The sequence below is a fragment of the Balaenoptera acutorostrata genome, chromosome 18 (assembly GCF_949987535.1).
Source record: "Balaenoptera acutorostrata chromosome 18, mBalAcu1.1, whole genome shotgun sequence".
NCBI lineage: Eukaryota > Metazoa > Chordata > Mammalia > Artiodactyla > Balaenopteridae > Balaenoptera > Balaenoptera acutorostrata.
The window spans coordinates 27,432,529-27,452,292 of NC_080081.1; the positions used below are offsets into that span (position 1 = coordinate 27,432,529).

General features: G+C 35.8%; 1 protein-coding gene across 2 annotated transcripts in view; it reads right to left on the bottom strand.

Moving 5' to 3' along the window:
- The window catches only part of NDFIP2 (Nedd4 family interacting protein 2), a 61,738-nt gene that overhangs the window by 24,582 nt on the left and 17,392 nt on the right, over nucleotides 1-19,764 (bottom strand). For both annotated transcript variants that reach the window (XM_007186246.3, XM_007186247.3), the window contains exons 2-3: nucleotides 5,322-5,487; nucleotides 1,466-1,599 (exon numbers count right to left, since the gene is read on the bottom strand). In XM_007186246.3, coding sequence (XP_007186308.2) covers nucleotides 1,466-1,599; nucleotides 5,322-5,487 — 300 coding nt within the window. The remainder of the gene's footprint in view (nucleotides 1-1,465; nucleotides 1,600-5,321; nucleotides 5,488-19,764) is intronic.

The following is a 19,764-nucleotide window of genomic DNA, read 5'->3' on the forward strand; positions in this document are numbered from 1 at the left end:
GCCCCCGCTCGCCACAACTAGGGAGAAGCCCACACGCAGCAACAAAGACCCAACACAGCCAAAAGTAAAACAATTAATTAATTAATTAATTATTTAAAAATCAATAATAAATTTGAGGTTTACTATCTTTACTTATGTGCCCAAAACTATTTATGATGACGTTTAACTCTGTGTGTGTTGGAGGATGCGAGTGGGAGCAGGTCTGAAGAGGGTTGTGGCTGATGAAAGAAACCTGTCCAGGAAAACCGCTTACCCATCAAATAATCTACGTGCTGGGCTCTGGCCTGATGGGAGCAGGACAAGAATGCTATACATACAAGCACCTTCTTCTCCCTTTTCCCCTCACCTAATTCTAGCTTTCCTGTGTCATGTGATATTTCTGTGTCTTTTTCCTGAACAAAATGGGGTTAACCCAGAATTTGACATCTCTAAAGACTAAAGCAAGAAATAAAGGTAACAAACTCTAGTCCTGCTTGCAGCCACGTTAAAATGTAAATAATTTCTACCTTTTACCTGACTGAAGAATAGCATACATACATCTCATTGATTCTCCATTACTGAGACAGCCACTCCTTTTACCAGAACAGGAAATAACACACATGTATATCACTGACTCTATTACTAAGACAGGGAGATGAGGGAGAAAAAAGGGCAGTGGAATCTTTGACCATCATTCCCAAATTCTAGGGTGGCATGTGTTCAAAGGACAAAAAAAAAAAAAAAAAAAAAAAGTGAATTGACAAACATAATTTTGTAGGCCTGGTAACTTCTTTCTTTGTGTCTTTAACCTACCTTGAGTTCATTCATAGAGTCACGAAACTGGCTATGCTAATATATAAAAAATGAAGTTGAGACACAGATGTAGAGAACAAACGTATGGACACCAAGGGGGGAAAACTGCGGTGGGGTGGGGATGGTGGTGTGCTGAATTGGGCGATTGGGATTGACATGTATACAGTGATGTGTGTAAAATTGATGACTGATTAAAAAAAAAAAAAGAATAGAAAAAAACGATCTATAATTATAGTTATGGACCACAGAATCTAAACTATATACGAAGGGAAATAAGGACACTAAAGACACTTCATTGACAGTGAAGAGGTCAATGGGGTGGGGGTAACTTGAATGAGGGAGTTGGAAGTATGGGGGGGTGAAGGTTAGTGCATGAGATGCCTGAAATCAAGACTTAGGAAATGATAAATTATTGGTAAAGATTCCACCTAGGATGACCACAAGCAAAGACAGGGTGCAGGAGAAGACCAACAGAAATCGAAATCGAAATGAGAAGGTCAAGGAATGCAGAAGGTAAATTTAAATAGGAGAGTGCCAAAAAATGATGACACAAATAAGTAGTAGTCAATACTAACAAAACTACAAGCACAAAGAACTATTTTTGATATTACTGAATATACATATCAATTAACACAAATAATATTCTCAGAAGGAAATGGTAACATTGTCTTACTCTTTGAGATGTTTCTGCTGCTGCAGCTGCCATTGCAGCCGCTTTGGCCTTCTCAGCTTCATCATACGTAGGAAGAGAGGTAGCAACACTGTAAGGAGGTGGCACAGGATAAAACTCACTGTAAACGTCTGTATCTGAAGAAAAGGATTTTTAAAAAAGATAACCATTAAAACAAACTAATATTATGTTTATAGCCAGAACATAATTTAGTAAGTTACAGAACACCACTAAAGACTATCACTGCTATGTGTAGTCCTATGTTATAAGCCATATAACATATAAATTACTACTACATCGTATATATTATTTTAGTCCTATATTTATTATCAAGAGAAAGAACTGATAAATATCATCTAATGGCTGATATACCAAACAAGAACATCAAGAATGAGGCTCTGAAAATGTGGGCAACACAAGGAGGTAGGAAACTCACCATATATGAGCATCCTCTATGTTCCTACTGCTATGCTCAAAGACTTTATTTGCCCATAATCTCACAGCCAAAAAGTAAAAATATCAGGAATAATGGTAACAAACACTGAAACAGCACTAGCCATTTACTATAACACTGCTAAATACATTAACCTTAGCAACTCCGAGGTTCAGTTAAGCGATTTGCCCAGTATCACACAATCAAGAAGTGGCAGAAGCCAGGGATTTCCTGACTCCAAATACTTTATTATTTATTATTATTTATTTATTCTCATATTTACTTGATAATATATAAGACGTTAATTTTTCTACACAGGTCAATTTTAACAACTCCTAAGAAAACTCAGTATTTCTCTTTGCTAAAAGATTGATGATTTTTAACTCTTTTTTTACTCTTGTCCCTTCTCCCATTTTCCCCCCATCTACCTAGTTCTTTAGGTTTTCTTTTTTAGAAGAATTTCTCCCTCCCCAATTTTTAAGCTATTTTTGAAATATGATCTCCAGAACTATATTACAATATTAAATATAGACTGCTAATTTTTTTTAAAAACTGCATCATTTATTGCCAACTTTGGTATAAGTAAAATCATACACACAGGTCAATCAATTGATTAGACTTATGCTAGAATCACTGACATAAAAAACAGGTAGATTCTAAAAGTAGTACATACCACAATGTTTGACATCACCTCTGTGGTCTCCTCTATCATAACTACAGCATTTTTACGTCTTCCACATTGTTTACAATTTTACCTATCTTTATCAGATTTCCTTGCGTTTTCCACATGAAAAACCACTGCACTCCAGCAATATTTTTCCTGTTGTGTTTTAATGTACATAGGTTTTAAAATAAGTATTTTTAATGCTATCAACAAGAGCTAAGGATCTGAAGTTAGGCAATTTTCAATCTAATAACAGGAAGTGGTTAGTGGGAGTATAATACTGAATGTTATCCAGCAAAAGTCACAAGAGTCATAAATTCTTAGAAAAGACTTATTATTAGGATGTAAAAACACCATACACCGTCAGGTAAATAGATTTCTTTAATTCTGAAGACTAGAGTAGAAGCAAAATTTAAGTAAAAACCATGATTATGAATTTAAGCAATAACATTAAAACTATACATTTTTAAAACTGGAACAATGGCATGTATTATCCAAGGACATTAAAAGTAGATATGTAAGTTTCTGAAAAGTTTTAAGACCCAAGATAGAAAAAATATCTCCACCAATAACAAGTGAAAGTTGGGAAGGAGCACCTTTACTTTTCACTTGTTAATTTTACTTACTTTTCTTCTACCCTTTGAGGCAGTGGTTGGTTCTCAACCACAGAATTTAAAGTCTGGGGAGCTCCAATCCCAGCTCCTCTTCTTAGAAGTTATGTGACCTCAAGTAAATCACTTAAGCACTGTGAAGTTCCACTTTCTCATCCATAAAACTGACCCAGCAAGGCTATTACTGGCTATTATGGGATGAAACAGAAGAGTATTCAAGAGGACTCTGTAAACTGTGAAGCATTATGCAAATGTCACCTTTTATAACTCATGTTGCTCAGATCTACAAAAGCAGCCATAAAGCGACCTACTGAAGAACATAATCTCCACAGAAAACTGGCACTGCCCATGCCTAAAATATAACAACACTAAGAAGCTGAAGAAAAATAATATCAACAGTTTTCACTAAACAGAAACCCAAAATTCTAGAATCACTCAGTTCTTGTGCTCAATTATAGTCAGGAATGGCCTTTTAGCACAGGTGAAAAAATTAAAAAGACCAGAAATCACAGAGGAGACTGTGAGAATAACTGAACTTCTAGGTACCAGGCTCCACTTGTTTCACAGTTGAAATTTATCTAACCTTTAAAAATGTCATGCTACATTATCAAAACTATTCCAGATCATAGAAAAATGAGAAGCTTCTCAATTCACTTTATGTTGCTTCCATAATATTAATACCCAAACCAAAAAGACAGCACATAAAGTTATAGGTCACACTAATAAAGCTGCAAAAACTCTAAATATTAACAAATTTAAATCCAGGAAAGATTAGAACATGACAACAAAAAGAATTAATTCTAAGAATATAGGGATGGATTAGCTTAAAGAAGAAATCTGTTAATAATACATTTCATTACAACAAAAATTGAAGGAGAAAACCCATGTAATTTTACAATAAGGTACCAAAAAGATGACTCCCAGGTTTCTGGCCTGCTGGAGCCATTTGCTGAAATGGGGAAGACTGTCAAAGGAGAAGCTCTGGTGGTAGAGGGAAGAGGCTGTACACAGTTGCGGTGGTGATACTCCTTGAAACTCTTCCCATGAAGAGGGGGAGACTAATTCCTCAATAATCTTGAATAGAGACTAAGTGACTCACTTCTAACAGCCTGAATGTGGCAGATGTGACACTGTGACTTTTGAGGCAACGTCACAGATTCCATTTGGCTTTCTCTCAGAATGCTTGTTCCTAGAAGCCAGCCTCCATTCAGCGAAGAGTCCAGGCCACAACAAGAGGCCACAAACAGTTGTTCTGGCCAACAGCCTCAGCTGAGGCCCTAGCATCAGCCAGCAAACGTGTGAGTAAGGAAGCCTGCAATTACCTCCAGTCCCAGAGTCACCATCGGACAACAATCACATGAGACCCTGGCAGAGAACTTCATAATGGAGCCCAGTTCCCCCCAGACCATGAGAATTAACAAGAATAAATGGTTGTTATTTTACTCCATTAGGTTTGAGGTAGTCTGTTAAACAGCAATAGCAACAGTAGCCACAACAAAGGGATTGCAATTTCACTCTCAGCATCTTCCATCATAGAATGATTAACTTAGCATTACTGGGAAAATACAAATTGTGACCAGAGAAATAGATGAGCGTAGTTCTGGAGAATGACCTGCAAGGATGAGAGGAACAGTAGCAAGCAGTAATCACTGTCTTGTATTCAGGAAATATTACCATGCGTAGGGGGGACATTATGTGTACGCTTCACCTCCATTCACATGTACTTTCCACATTCTCACTCACATTCATCATTAATAATACCTTGTTTATGACTATATAAGTAAACACACACACATATGGGTATGTTTATATATTCATGTGTGTATGCATGATATGTGTGCATGAATATATATGTATATATGGTTATTTCTTCCAAAAGTTATATGGCTAGTCCTCTGGGAAGGGATTCTAATAAGCATAAGAAAGTTTAACAAGCTACACTTTTAAATTAATTTTTAAAACAATGAGACAGGTAATCTATGAAATATTTTATAAACTATCTTTAGAAAAACCTTTTTTAAAAAAAATCATAAAACCGAAGAAGCCCCTTAACAGACTTGATAATTACACAAAACCATACTGGTAAAAACAAAACAAAAAATCGAACTATTAAAAACATTACTAGTTGTTTCATACTAAACACAACAATACCTGAAGTTGTAGGTACTTCCACAGTAATACTGCTGTAAGGTGGAGGAGAAGAGTCAGTCTCAAGTCCAGATGCTGAAAGAGCAGCCTGCACATTCTGTGGTGTTGGGTTTGAAGTTGACGGCTGCTCTACAGCAGATGATTCTGAATTATCCTCTTCATTGTGAAGCTAAGAGAACAAAGGAAAATGAAAACATTAATGTGCATCAAATTAAAAAAAAAATTTTAAAGATCGTTTCAGGCAAAGAATCATTTTTTAGCTAAAAACAAGGTAAAATAGCATTTAAAAAGATGAACAAAATTTTTAAGAGACATAATCAGTCATTAAGGAGTTTAGAATTTGTATAGTTTCTTTACAATAAGGATGAAGTTCAAACTGTTAGGATTTATAGAGGAAAAAAGTCATGATTACAAATAGATTCAAGTTCTCTCAATCCTACAATAAATATTGTCTACCACGTATCAATCACTGTGTACTGCAAAGAAAACTCCTAACACAACCACAATACCATATCTATTACACTAGTATCTAAAATAACTGGAAATGTAAAATGTATTAATGAAATAGAATAACAATATATATACATTCCAAAAATGTGGAATACTGTGAGGAGGTTTTCCCAAGTACCAAAAGAATTACTAATAAAGCAAAATAAGTCAGTGTGCACATAAAACTCTGAAAAACATCCATTACAACAAATTTATTGAAAGTTCAATAAATGCTAGATAATATATTGAGATCTCTATCACTTAACTCATTCAATCCTCACAACACCTGTAAGATAGACTATTAGGCTGTTATCCCCATCTGACAGATTAAAAGAAAAAAAGAAAAAAAAAACCAAACCAAACCAAACCAAAACCACCCCAGACGTGTAGAGACTTAGAGTAACTTGCCAAACATCACAACAGCTAGGAAGGGTAAAGCCACGAATCACACCCAAGCAGTAGGGCTGCACACCTCTTACTTCATTTATATGGAAGGAAGGAAGGCAGGCAGGCAGGAAGGAAGGAAGGAAGGAAGGGAGGGAGGAAGGGAGGGAGGAAGGAAGGAAGGGAGGGAAGGAGGGAGGGAGGGAGGGAGGAAGGGAGGAAGGAAGGAAGGGAGGGAGGGAAGGAAAGAAATTTTGTCACAGAGCAAATCTGTGTGTTGTGATATAATGCATTTTTGGATTTTAGAAAGAATAGGTGAATTATTACTCCACTTTCTAGTAGCTTTGATAAACTTATCTTCTCTGTACCTCAGTGTCTCCATAGGTAAGTTCTGAATGCAACCAAAATCCTCAAAGAATTGTAAAATAATATTTGAAAATCATCTAGCATAATGCCTAACACACAGAAGGCATTTAACAAATACTAGTTCCACCCTTCTTCCCTTTTATTTAATATACTTTATTTTATAAACTCAAGACCAGAAATTATGTGGTACTCTGTCAGTCCAACAAGTAGTCACTCACTTGCCTCTAAAGAATTTTTTTAAATATGCCAAGTAAAACAGGAGGTCAATTTACTTCACTGCTGTTTGCATGGGTCTTGGTAAGCGATCACAGTAGCAAAACACTTTTGGGGGTTCATAAAGGTATTATAACTTTTAACAAAACAGTATAAACAAACCTAAAATCATCTCAAGTTTAAGAAGACAACTTTTTCCATAACACTATGGACAAAAAATGTTGCCTGCCATTCCAGTAAACAATGACTGTTGCCCACCATCAAATCATCAGCCACTGCAGCCAACCCCACACAGTGCACCCTGAGGGGAACTCAGGATGGAGAAAAACAGGATACTGGCCCTACATAGTTAGGAAGCATAACTAAAGAACAATTTCAATAAGCCCAGACTCTTGCATCTCCGCATACATAGAAAAGCCCTGAAATCATTAACTTAAGATGTCTGTTTTGTGTGATCAGCAGTAATCGTCTCATGTCCTACTACTTCCCCCTACCACCCCAGCAAAAACTCCAGTGTATCCCTGTCCTCTTTGCAACAGCACCTCAGAGCTATCTGAGAGGTTGTCTCCTGGGCTATAATCCTCAGTACGGTCCTCAAATAGAACATAAGTCGCAATTTTTAGGTTATGCGTTTTTCTTCAGTCGACAGCACCAAAGTTTATACAATGACATCCACTCACAGAAACTGAATTCTAAGGTCAAATAAGCATAAAGTCAACTCTGTATGAGCTTCTACATTATTTACTTGCAGCACTTTTCCAAGTAGGCACTAAATGAGCACCCTCTTGACTAGCGACACTCTGCCCTGGTGTCACAAAGCATCTCCTATGTTTCCCATTACAAGGCACCCAGGAGGATTCCCAGTGTAGTCATCTTTGACCACACTTTTAAGAGCAAAAATGTCAGATGAACAAGTTAAGGCAAATAAAGTACAGATAAATACTTAGTATATACTTAGTAATTTAGAATATATTAGTATATTTAGTATATATAGTAATTAGTATTACTAAACAAATAATAATGAAGGTGTCAAAAAAGAGGAAGCCACTTTTCCATATTTACTATTAATACCGCAAATGTAGATGGAATGTACTAAAGAGAAAATCCTACGTGACAAACAACTCTCCTCTAGTTCCTCACAAGAAACACCCCTACCACATCAAATATACAAATATGCTCCCCAGAATGACCAACTCTCTTCTTAAACCTGTCAAAATATATTCAAATAACTACAATAAAAAGAATAACTACAGATACTTTTACATATGATCTCAGAAGTAAAGCTTTGGAACTTATAAAACACACCAATTTATTTCAACTGCCTTACCTAGCACCTCCAGTTTTGTTTTTACAAAATTATAATATAGGGGACTTCCCTGACAGTCCAGTGGTTAAGACTCCGTGCTCCCAATGCAGGGGGTACGGGTTCGATCCCTGGTCAGGGAACTAAGATCGGGCATGCCACACAGCACAGCCAAAACATATATATATATATATATATATATATATATATATATATATATATATATATATATATATATATATATATTACAGTGAACAGTTGCTCTGTGTTAACAGTAAAACCCAATAACTCAGTCAACAATCTCTACCCACTGTAGCATAGAACTTCCAATTTACTTTAAATGCAACACCGTATTTTGATATCTTTGGTGTCTCCATAAATTAACCGACTGTGTGATGAGACAAAATTATTTTTAAGGAAGCACAAGAAAAATTTTAACATAAAAATTTTTCTGCCATTTGAGGCACTACCCCCTCCCCTTTAGTGTGCATTGTGCATCTGCACTATACGTTAACTAGATCCCCTTAGAAGACGCAGGAATGCCTGCTCACTCAAAAAAATTAATTTCCATCTGGTGCCAGCAAGGTAACTCCTTAGGAGATAACATTCCTTTCTCAATTCTGTAACGAGTCACAATGACCCCACTACTCACCTTGTTGGACTATGTAAACCGTCAATATGTTACTTTGTCTCAAAAACTTATATAACTGTGCTTTGACCTCTAACCGGCAACAGCCCTAGGAGCTTTCTGAAAGACTGTCTCCCGGTTATAATCCTCAGACTGGCTCCAATAAAAATTTCCATTTTGTTCTTAGATTGACTATTGTTTAATTTTTTTGACATTTGATTGCCTTTTAACTAAGTTCTTACAAGGGTTCAAATTAAGTTACATGTTTATCAAATTAGACAATGCCAATTTGTAGAAATTTTTCCTTAATCATGCTGCTATGTTGTTAAATGGTTCTATTTTACATTCTATAACAATTACCTAAACAGCAAAAAAAAAGGGGGGGGGGGGAGTGGGGTGGGACCTACATATATTCAGTAATGAACCAGGCTCTGTGTCCCATCCACACATCACCTCAAAAGTTATCTTCCCAGGGAATTCCCTGGCGGTTTCACTGCAGCGGGAGCAGGGTTCCATCCCTGGTCGGGGAACTAGGAACCCGAAAGCCAAAAAAAAAAAAAAAAGAAAGTTATCCCCCCAGCTTGTCCTATCTACGAGCCTCCTGGAAAAAAATGTGGGCAATAGCATGTGAAAATTAAAATATCTTTCATCTAGTGACCAGGGTGATGAAAAGTTACACACTAAACCATAGTTTTTTAGTCCGAAGGGTAAAAGGATGACAAGAGGGCTTTGTTAAATGTATCTAGCTATCTCTAGTTTTTATAGATGTATATTAAGTATTTTTAATGATAAGGAAACTGTAATCATTATGATTAGCTAGCTGGAGGTCTAGCCTTCCTGTGTATATAAACTATAGTTTCTTTTACTTTAATTGGCGTGTTTCCTATACATATCCCTTTATTCTATTTTAAGGTGATAGAATATTAATGTAATAACTAGAAACTTTATTTTTGAGAAGCTAGAGATCTCACTGAATGTTTTCTAAACATACCAAGATAAGAATTACGGATGTGCAATCAAGTGTTGTTTAGTGAACAGTGCCCTGTACCAGGGCCTGGTAGGTTGGCCAGTTGTATGGTCTTTTTTTCACCTTTCTTCTCATTTCTTTTCTCTTCTTTTCTGTTTCAATTTGGGCACAGAAATTGAACTACAGGGCAGAACTGTAAGATTTTGGGGAAATAAAAAACGAGCTATCTCTAAAGTTGTTTTTTTAAAAAAGTTTCTAAAGAACTAATATATGTTGTATACTGCCATATTCTGACTACATTTATTACCAAAGGGCAAAACTGGGGAGAAGAGTTAGTAGTTGCAAGGAGATAAATTTTAGCTCAATAAAAAAAGTTAAAAATTTTTAGTTAGAACTTTTTAATTTTTAGAGTACTAGCTTTTCTGTGGGGCAACAAATCCTTTCAGGCAGATTTTGGATGACTATCTGGCAAGACTGTTTTATAACTAGGATGACCATACAGCTGTTTTTCCCCAGGACAGTCCCACTTTACACCTGTTGTGTCACAGCCCCATTCAATTTAGCATTTTCTCCACCCCGTTCATTCTCAAAAAAATTGTACGGTCGGTCAACTGACATATAATGGGATTCTTGCCCTTTGTACAAAATTAGTAGATGACAAAGGTTCCTTCTGACTCTAAGATAACACGATTCTAGAAAAAAACCTCTGGTAGCCTCTATCATTCAATGTTGCCTTATCTAACACCTGATTTAGAGAAGCAAACAGATATGTGTTGCAGTAAAATCAATCTGTAGAGTCAAGTTACTCATTTTAGTCACCCAAGAAGAAAGTAAGCTACCTTATCTATGCTCCTAGGGATAAGGTGCTAAGAAATTTCTACAAACAGCCCAAGTGTTAAAACCAATATTTCAGAAGATAGAGTTCCACAAAACAGTGCTGCTTAGCAAAGGGAGCTAGATTTTCTACCATCAACACTGAATTACAGCAGTCGTCCTCATACACACACATACCATTAAGCAAATGAACAGAATCTTCTTAATTTGAGGTTTACTCCCCACCAAATTTTTTCCACTAAACTTTTGCTGTCTCTGGATACCTTTCTTCTAATGAGAACTAGCCTATGATAAAGCAATGATTAGCAAATGATTCGAAAATGATACGAATGATTAGGAAAGAGTGCATAAGCAACAAGTAAACATTAAAGGAAAAATATTTACTGTGCCTAATTTTCAGCTTCTTCTTTTGAAAGTACAGAAGTTTGGTTACAGTTTTATATTTCATAATATAATACAGGCATATTTCTGCTGGTAAAAACCTCTCTTGTTAGTATGAGAGAATATCATTATTTCATGGTGTTCTACAAAGAGCACAGTGGGCTTCAGATGCTCTGTCACCTGAAGAAGTCTGCAAAACAACTGTTAAAAACCAAGTATCATCAGATATTTTATCAAGACACAACGAAGTGTCTTTTAAACAAAAAGGATTCTTACTTCATTTTTAAACTGTTACTGTCTGCTCATGATATGTCAACTGAAAGAAAGGTGTAAAAGACTACGTACAGTATAACTGAGTTTTTTTAAATAATAAGAGAGAGATAAACACAACACTGTAGATCAACTATACTTCAATAAAACTTCCTTTTAAAAAAGCTATTTCCTACAAATTCCAAAAAAAAATAAATAAATAAGAGATTATTTGTGTAGTACATATAGGCAATCAAAATTTCTGGAAGGATACACTAGAAACAGCAAAGAGCTGCAGGTGGGAAAGAGATTTCATCATTCTCTACTATTTGATTTTTCACCCTAAACATAAATCACTTTGAATTTTTAAATTTTTAATAAATAAAACCAAAATGCAAAAGTCCTCTAATTTCTGGTTTGGCATGTCTCACAGGCAACAATGTTAAGGTAAACACTATATCCTATGATAAAAAAAGCTTTTTCCACATAAAATGTAATATCATTATAATAGCTTCCCTGGGTTTATGTATATACAACTTTCTATTAAAAATGACACAATCTGAAACTGTAACCACAGGAAAAATATATGTGAAGAACGCAAATGAGGAACTGTATCTGTTTTTTTAAAGGAAAAATTGAGAGGGATAATTAATGGGGCAACAGAGTGATTAAAGAACAGAAGACCAAATTTATATTGGCACACTAGACAGTTCTTCTGAGCTTCTGACCTAGATATGCACTCATTAATTCATTTCTTAAAACAACATTAAACATAATCACATACTAAAAAGGGGCTCTAGGCTCTTTATGTACAATTCTTTTCGTCCCATACTGCACTGCCTAGTTGACTTCTACACACAGTTCAGGTCTTAGCTTAAAATCAAGTTCTCGGACTTCCCTGGTGGCGCAGTGATTAAGAATCCGCCTGTCAACGCAGGGGACGCAGGTTCGAGCCCTGGTCTGGGAAGATCCCACATGCCACGGAGCAACTAAGCCTGTGCACCACAACTACTGAGCCTGAGCTCTAGAGCCCGCGAGCCACAACTACTGAGCCCGTGTGCCACAACTACTGAAATCCGCACATCTAGAGCCCGAGCTCCGCACCAAGAGAAGCCCCCGCTCGCCGTGACTAGAGAAAGCCCGCGCAGCAACGAAGACCCAATGCAGACATACATACATACATACATTTTTTTAAAAAATCAAGTTCTCAAGAAAATCTTGCCTATCTCTCAAAAGTAGATTAGGATACAATCTTAAAGCACCCTGTTCTTTAGCACACTTATTACAATAGCAATTATTTATGTGATCATCCATTTACAATCTGTTTTCCCAGCTAAAGTAAGAGCTCTACAAAACTGGAGGTTATGTCTGTCTTGTTGAACACTACAAAAATAAGCTCCAAAGTATTTGGAATCAACTTTGGTTAAAATTAAAAGAACATGCAATATAGGTCACCAGTCACAACAGTATAAAATGGAAAGACTGGAGAAATAACCTAGCTATAACCCAAGTACTTTGAAGTCTCTAACAGCTAGTTATTACCTTATTAAGTTAAAGGAGAAAGAGTTAGAGTATATTTACGTCCCAATGACCTCCAAGGAACAAAGAAACCAAACAGATGGGATAAAGATCTTATATAAATTGCTATTTTCAGAAGAATTCAGCCTCCAGTTAAATTCCTTTTTATATGCTAAAACTGCAATGTAAATCGGCTAGATCCTAAGATTCTCTCTTTGAATACAAAGTGCTCTATATGGTACACTCATTAGTCGTGTTCATAGTCCTTTAATTAAATGACAAATACTTGATCTTATTCTTAAATGTTTATATCAACAGAAAGATACACTTTTCAAAATTCTATTTAGCTTACTCAGATCTTACCTAAGAAAATACATATTTACAAATCTGCCCTCTAATTATGCCTCTTTAGCAATAGGTCAATAAGATCTTAACACAGATTATCATAGTCCAAGGGAAAAAATGAGAGAAAAGAAAAAAAAGAAAGGAGAAAAAAATATTTGAGTGCTGGGCTGGCAGTTTCTCATACTTTCGTTCATCTAAGGCTGTCTGTCTACAGGGCACTGCTCCCTGTCAGCCCCCATTTACCTCCTCGGTCTCCCCCTAATTTCTCAATCTAGCACACATGAATTGAGCATGAAAAGACCATCATGTATGCCATAACTGTTTATATATTTCATCATAGGAAGATGTTCTGCTTCAGCCTCACCTTTCGTGGTTTTATACCAAAATATGTGTGTTGCATAACATATTTTACGTTTACTTTTAAAAGACTGCATTCTTCAAATCTGGCCAGTACTTGGGTTTTTGTCCTCTACAACTCAAGCAGCTTTTTGAGGTGTATTTATTGATGATTACGTTGTGGTCTTAAGCAATTAAGTTATCTGTGGCAGACATGTGATTGTCTCCCTCAAATCCCTTCCATCCCTCTTTCATTACAGATTCACAGTACTGTGGGTGGGACTGCACCCACCCTGCTATCTACGCTGGTCAGGATCATTTTCTCCTTTGGCACTGCAACTGCTTCCCAGCCAGCCTGGCCCTCCTCCTGGGCTGGGTGCCTGTGTCAAAGGCGGGCAATAAAATAAGCTAAGACTGTCCACTTAGAGGACATAGAACACTGCTGTGGAAATAATGGTACAGAGCAACTCCAGGGTTTAAGATTTCCTTAACTGGTTTGGGGACCATAATTTAGAAACCCCAATGGAGAAGGTGCCCCCACGCATTTTTTATAAGCAGAAGAAAATTTTAATGATAATGTTTGAATTTACAAAACTATTCAAACCCTGAGTTTTCAAAATGGCTCAATGTTCTGATTTTTATAAGCTAACATACTGGTATTTGTAAAGAAATAAATGTTCCCTGCCATTCCAGTTCTACAAGGATAAAGCCATTAGCTACTGCCGTGGCCCAGGGACAGCACACCCTGAGGGGGGATTCAGGATGGTGAAAAACAGGAAACATTCTGTGCTCTGGATATACTGGCCCTTAGATAGTTAAGATACATATCTAAGAAAACATTTCAAATGACCTCAGATTCTTGCATCTTCCCATACACAGAAAAGCACCAAAATCATTCACTTCAGATGTCTTCTTTGTGCTTAGCAGTAATCTTTTTATCTTGACTACACGGTTTTCCCAGCAAACAAAGTTCATAGGCATCCTGGCTCCTCCCTTACCTCTTTGGAGCAGATCCTCGGAGCTGAGAGGCTATCTCTCAGGCTATAGTCCTCAGTAAGGTCCCTGAATAAAACTGAACTCACAACATTTATGTCGTGTGTGTTTATTTCAGTCAACATATCCTATCCAACATAAGCAATGATAAATATAATGACAATGGCAACTTGTAATGAAAGGTTCTTTTCTGTTTCCATAATCAAATTAAATAAGAACCCTTTGACAGATTCTCCAGAAAGTTTTTTATCTGCATGCACCAAAATAAGTCAGGAAATGTCATAACTGGTAAAGTTTAAAAAGCAAAATTGGCTGAAGAGTATACTTCAGAATAGAGAAGTGAATCTCAGATATTAAAGTATAGTAATAATATTAAAATAAGCCCCCTTCTAGCAATCAAAATCTGAACATTCAAGAGGTTTTAAAAGCAAAACTATTCAGGCACCAGAATAAAAAACAAGAACTAGTAAACTCTAATTGCAACCATTTCCTTCTAGGAAACTATCAGTTCCAAGTTTGTGCTGTACTTCATGAGGCCCTAGAAGCTTAGAGACCCTTTAATTAGATCTGGGAATATTATTACCTTCCTAGTCAGATCATATGCATGTGAAATTTAGGAAGTATGCTTTATTCATCGTGGTATCCCCTAAAACAGGTAGCAGAGTTTAGGACACAGAATAAGCTTCACATTAAATATGCAGTCCCCTAAGCCTCCCAGAGTTTTTCTTCTACCAAAAGGCAAGAGACAGCTTGGTCAAGTAATGGATGCACTGAACATCTCAAGATCAATAATCACAACTCATATATTCTATGATTCCCATGGTGTTTTTACACATAGTAGAAACCTAAAATATTTAATCATTCAATTTTTGCAGGCAATCACCGTAACTTAATAAGTAAATATTTGTCCCCCAAAGCTTACTGAATCAAACTAACGGTGTTTTCCAAAAACCATAGATAACTGAATTAATACATGCTAAAGAAAAATATAAATTCCATCCCCACATCACCCAAGTTTTTAGAGTAACTACTCTAGAGACATTCTTACCACAGCTAGACAAGACAGTCGATAGTAAAGAAAGTCACAAAAATCACAAAGAGCTGTCCCCTCCTATCACAAAATCAAAGAGCTGACAAGGCTAGGTCAATGCATAAACTACCTGAGATTCTTTACACACTGAAGAAAGAAGCATCAGTGACTTTGAGCACAGAACAGTAATAAATGTTCATACAAAGGACTTTTACCCGTCAAAAAGTAGTTTACTATTAAAGAATATAGATACAAAAACCAAAAACAGGTCACAACAGGGGTGACCTTTTGATATAAGTTAATAATAATGAAGACTCTAGGAAAAACAGATTTTATTAGACAAAAGAAATGAAACAACAGCACACAGGGAGAACATAAATTATGAATTTAAAAAGTAAATATTTCTAATAATTAAAGAAGCAACAACGGTGTGTTAGAAGCTGAACTACTGCTAGTAAGAATATATATTCATTCAACCACCTCGAAGAGCAATTTGGCAATTCCTAGTAAGGCTGAAGGTGTGTAGGACCCAATAATTCCACTTGCAAACGTCAATACTAGAAAACACTTGCACATAAAGAGGCACATACAAGAATGCTCATGGTAGTACTATTTGCAATAGTGAGACACTGATAACAACTGTCTGGTCAGCACAAAATGAATAAATATTATTCCACGATTGTAACACATTCATTTTAAACTTATGAATTAGACCTACATGAGCCATCATAGATAAATCTTTAAAACACGGTAAGTGAATAAAGCAAGCTGAAAAAGTATAAAGTAGTAAAATACTGTAACAAATACATGCTAACGTCTGTTATCGCCACAGTGGATATAGAACTATCTTTTACATCATTTTCTATACTTTCCTTTATGCTTGAAATGTTTCATAGTTTTAATATTTACATTAAAAAAAAAAAAAGCTGGCTAGCCAAGTTGTCTTCCACGTATAAAGTATACATAGCATCCATAGTCCTCAGGAAAAACTACTCCATGATGAAAACCAGGCAATCAGAAAATTAAGCAAATAAAAAGTAAATAAGGAGAAAAGCAATGAGAAAAGATATGGTGGTTAGCACTGAGTCCTTTCAAAGATAGAACTAATGCTAAACATTGAGCTAAAGACTAAATAAATAGCCGCTGGCAAACAGACAGCAAACCTGAAAAGGCAAAAATATAAGCAACATAAAAATCAGGAACTGGGGAAAGAAAACATGAGAGAAAGTATTAGTACCACTCACCGCATCCTTCATAGCAGGGATTTAATCTCTAATATCTAAAATCAAAACATGAGGTCTTAAAAATTACTCCAATTTCTTACTGATTTTTATACTCTTAATTTTAGTGAAATCCTACAGAACCTAACAACTCTGTGGTAAAGAAAGCTTTATCTAGAATTCAGCAGTTCTTTAAGGATTTTTTCCTTGCTGTTAAATTCAAACAAAATCGTATTTTGTATTTTCATTAAAAAAAATAGAATAGTGGGACTTCCCTGGCAGTCCAGTGGTTAAGACTCCACGCTTCCACTGCAGGGGGCATGGGCTCAATCCCTGGTCTGGGATCTGATCCCGTATGCCATGTAGTGCAGACAAAAAAAAAAAAGAGAGAGAGAAAAAAAAACGAGTATTATCCCTTTCTTATTATATTATTCCTGTCCATAAGCACAAATGGAAATGTGTTCACCAAATGTCAACATAATTTATTTCTGGTTGGTAAGATTTGGGTGCCTAGATTGCTTCTTTTTGTACTTACACTGCCTGTATTTAAAAAAATAAGTATATATCACTTTTTATAAAAATATACTTTAGGGCTTCCCTGGTGGCGCAGTGGTTGAGAATCTGCCTGCTAATGCAGGAGACACGGGTTCGAGCCCTGGTCTGGGAAGATCCCACATGCCACGGAGCAGCTGGGCCCGTGAGCCACAGCTGCTGAGCCTGCGCGTCTGGAGCCTGTGCCCCGCAACGGGAGGGGCCGCGATAGTGAAAGGCCCGCGCACCGCGATGAAGAGCGGTCCCCGCACCGCGATGAAGAGTGGCCCCCACTTGCCGCAACTAGAGAAAGCCCTCGCACGAACCGAAGACCCAGCACAGCCAAAAATATAAATAAATAAATAAATAAATAAAATAAATTTAATAAATAAATAAATAAATAAAAGGCTGCTAGTAAAAAAAATATATACTTTAGCCTAGTAATTCTCATTTTAAGACTACATCCAAAGAAACTAATCAGAAACTTAAAATAGGATTTCTTTGTAAAGCTGTTCATCGTAGTGTTATAAAAATGGAAAACTGGAAACAATCTATTCATCCAAAATAAAATAAACACACTGTATCAATATAATAGAATCCTATACAGCCATTTAAGATGGTGTTTCCAAAGGATACTTAATGAAATAGGAAATGCTCATGATACAGTGTTAAAGAAGTAACAAAATTGTGTGTGTGTGTAAATCATATATTATTCATATTATTTTAAATAAGATGAACTGTTAGCAGTTTCAAAATGACTGTTAACAGACAAATGGGTAGCATGGGTGCTTGAAAACTGTATTTTGTTGGGTTTTTTTTTTTAACTTTTCTGTATTTTTTCTAAGTTCTCTAGAACAGAGATGAAAGAAAGTACGAAACAATCTTTTTTTGTTCTTAATGTAGGACATGTGATAAAGAGATTTCCATCTATGTTTATAGGAATAAGTTTCTACAAGTTAGAAAACTGACATTTATAAAATTGCTCAATGACACTAAAAATGAAAGAAAATCACCACAGACTTTATATCCATTCAATAACCTTTTATAATCATTCTTGTCTTTACAAGAAAAGAAAGGTACATAAATCCAGATAGATGATGCTTGTTATTTTCCATCAACTAGTTAACAGTACTAACACATAAAGTAATACCAGCATGTAACCATTTGAGTGTGATGATATTCTAGTGAAACCCATTTGGAGGTCAAAATGATTCATAAAGGCTTTTTCTTTGTCTCTTTCCCACCTATAACAAGAGTTTTCTTCATGGTGCCCTTCTGTCTTAACTAGTTGTTAATCACATTATATATGTGTCTACATAATCTATTTTCACAGTCAGTAATATTATCTATTCCTCAGAACTTCAATGAGGATAGCACACCCACATTGTGAGCAACACACCACCAATGTTCCAACTGCTTTATTCTATGCCCAGCTGATAAAAAACCTCCACAAACTTTCCACAAACAACTCTGAGAAAATGCTCATTAAGCACTCAGCAGAGCAGCAGTAAGCTACTGGGGCAGGAACTGTTGTATCGGTCACCATTCTTCCACTGCAGCCCTACATATGAAGCACAGACAGTGCTTCCTCTATCCAAACTAAACTTTAGAAAGCAGATACATTCACATTATCTAACTGCTATATGGTAGGAAAGTGCAAAAATGATAGGGACTTGTCACAAGGACATACGAGCAGAGAGTCAAATCTGGGATGATGTGAGCCTCAAAATGATGACAGTATGAGATTATAATCAATAGAGTAAAATTAAAATCCATGAATTCATACTAATATAAATGAATAAATAAACTGGAGGCTACAGGAGTTCTTCCTTATAGAATCCTACATAATAAATGCAGAAGAAATGACAGAATTAGGAAATCACCATTTGACAACCATCGTTATAACCCTTTCAGGTAATCATAAACAGTGAGTTCTAAAACCAATGGGTGAAAGTATAATTTTTTAAAGGACCTTTGTGGGGTATACTATAAAATAACTGATATGAATCTTTCCAAAACATTAATATAATCCATGACAAATAAGATTAAAGAATTGTTCCAGATTAAGGGAGACAAAAAGACACTAACTAAGCACAATAACTAATCATGGACTAGATCCTAATCTAAAAATAAGTTTTTTCTTTTGCTATAAAAGACACTAGTAGAGAAACTGGTAAAATATGTTTATAGATTACAGTATTGCATAAATGTCATTGATTTTGATAACTGCACAATAGTTTGTAAAAGTATGTCGTTTTTAGAAAATATACACTGAAATATTTAGATGTAAAGGGATAACATGTCTGCCACTCATTTTCAAATGCTTCAGAAAAAAATATAGCGTATGTGTATATATACACATATATACAAAGAAAATATCACAAAGCATATGTGATAAAACGTCAACATTTGAGGAAACTGGGTGAATGGTGTACAGGAAATCTTTGTACTATTTTTTCCACACTTTTCTGTAAGTCTAAAATTAAAATTATTTTAAAATAAAGTTAAAAAAACAAAATGCTATATGGCAAGAAAATAGAAAAAAAATATGTTGTATTAACAAACAGATTAACTTAAAACTCTACAATCCCAGCTTCTAACTTCCACTCTATCACTAGAGACCTACATGATCATTAAAAACCTCTACACCTTCAGTCAG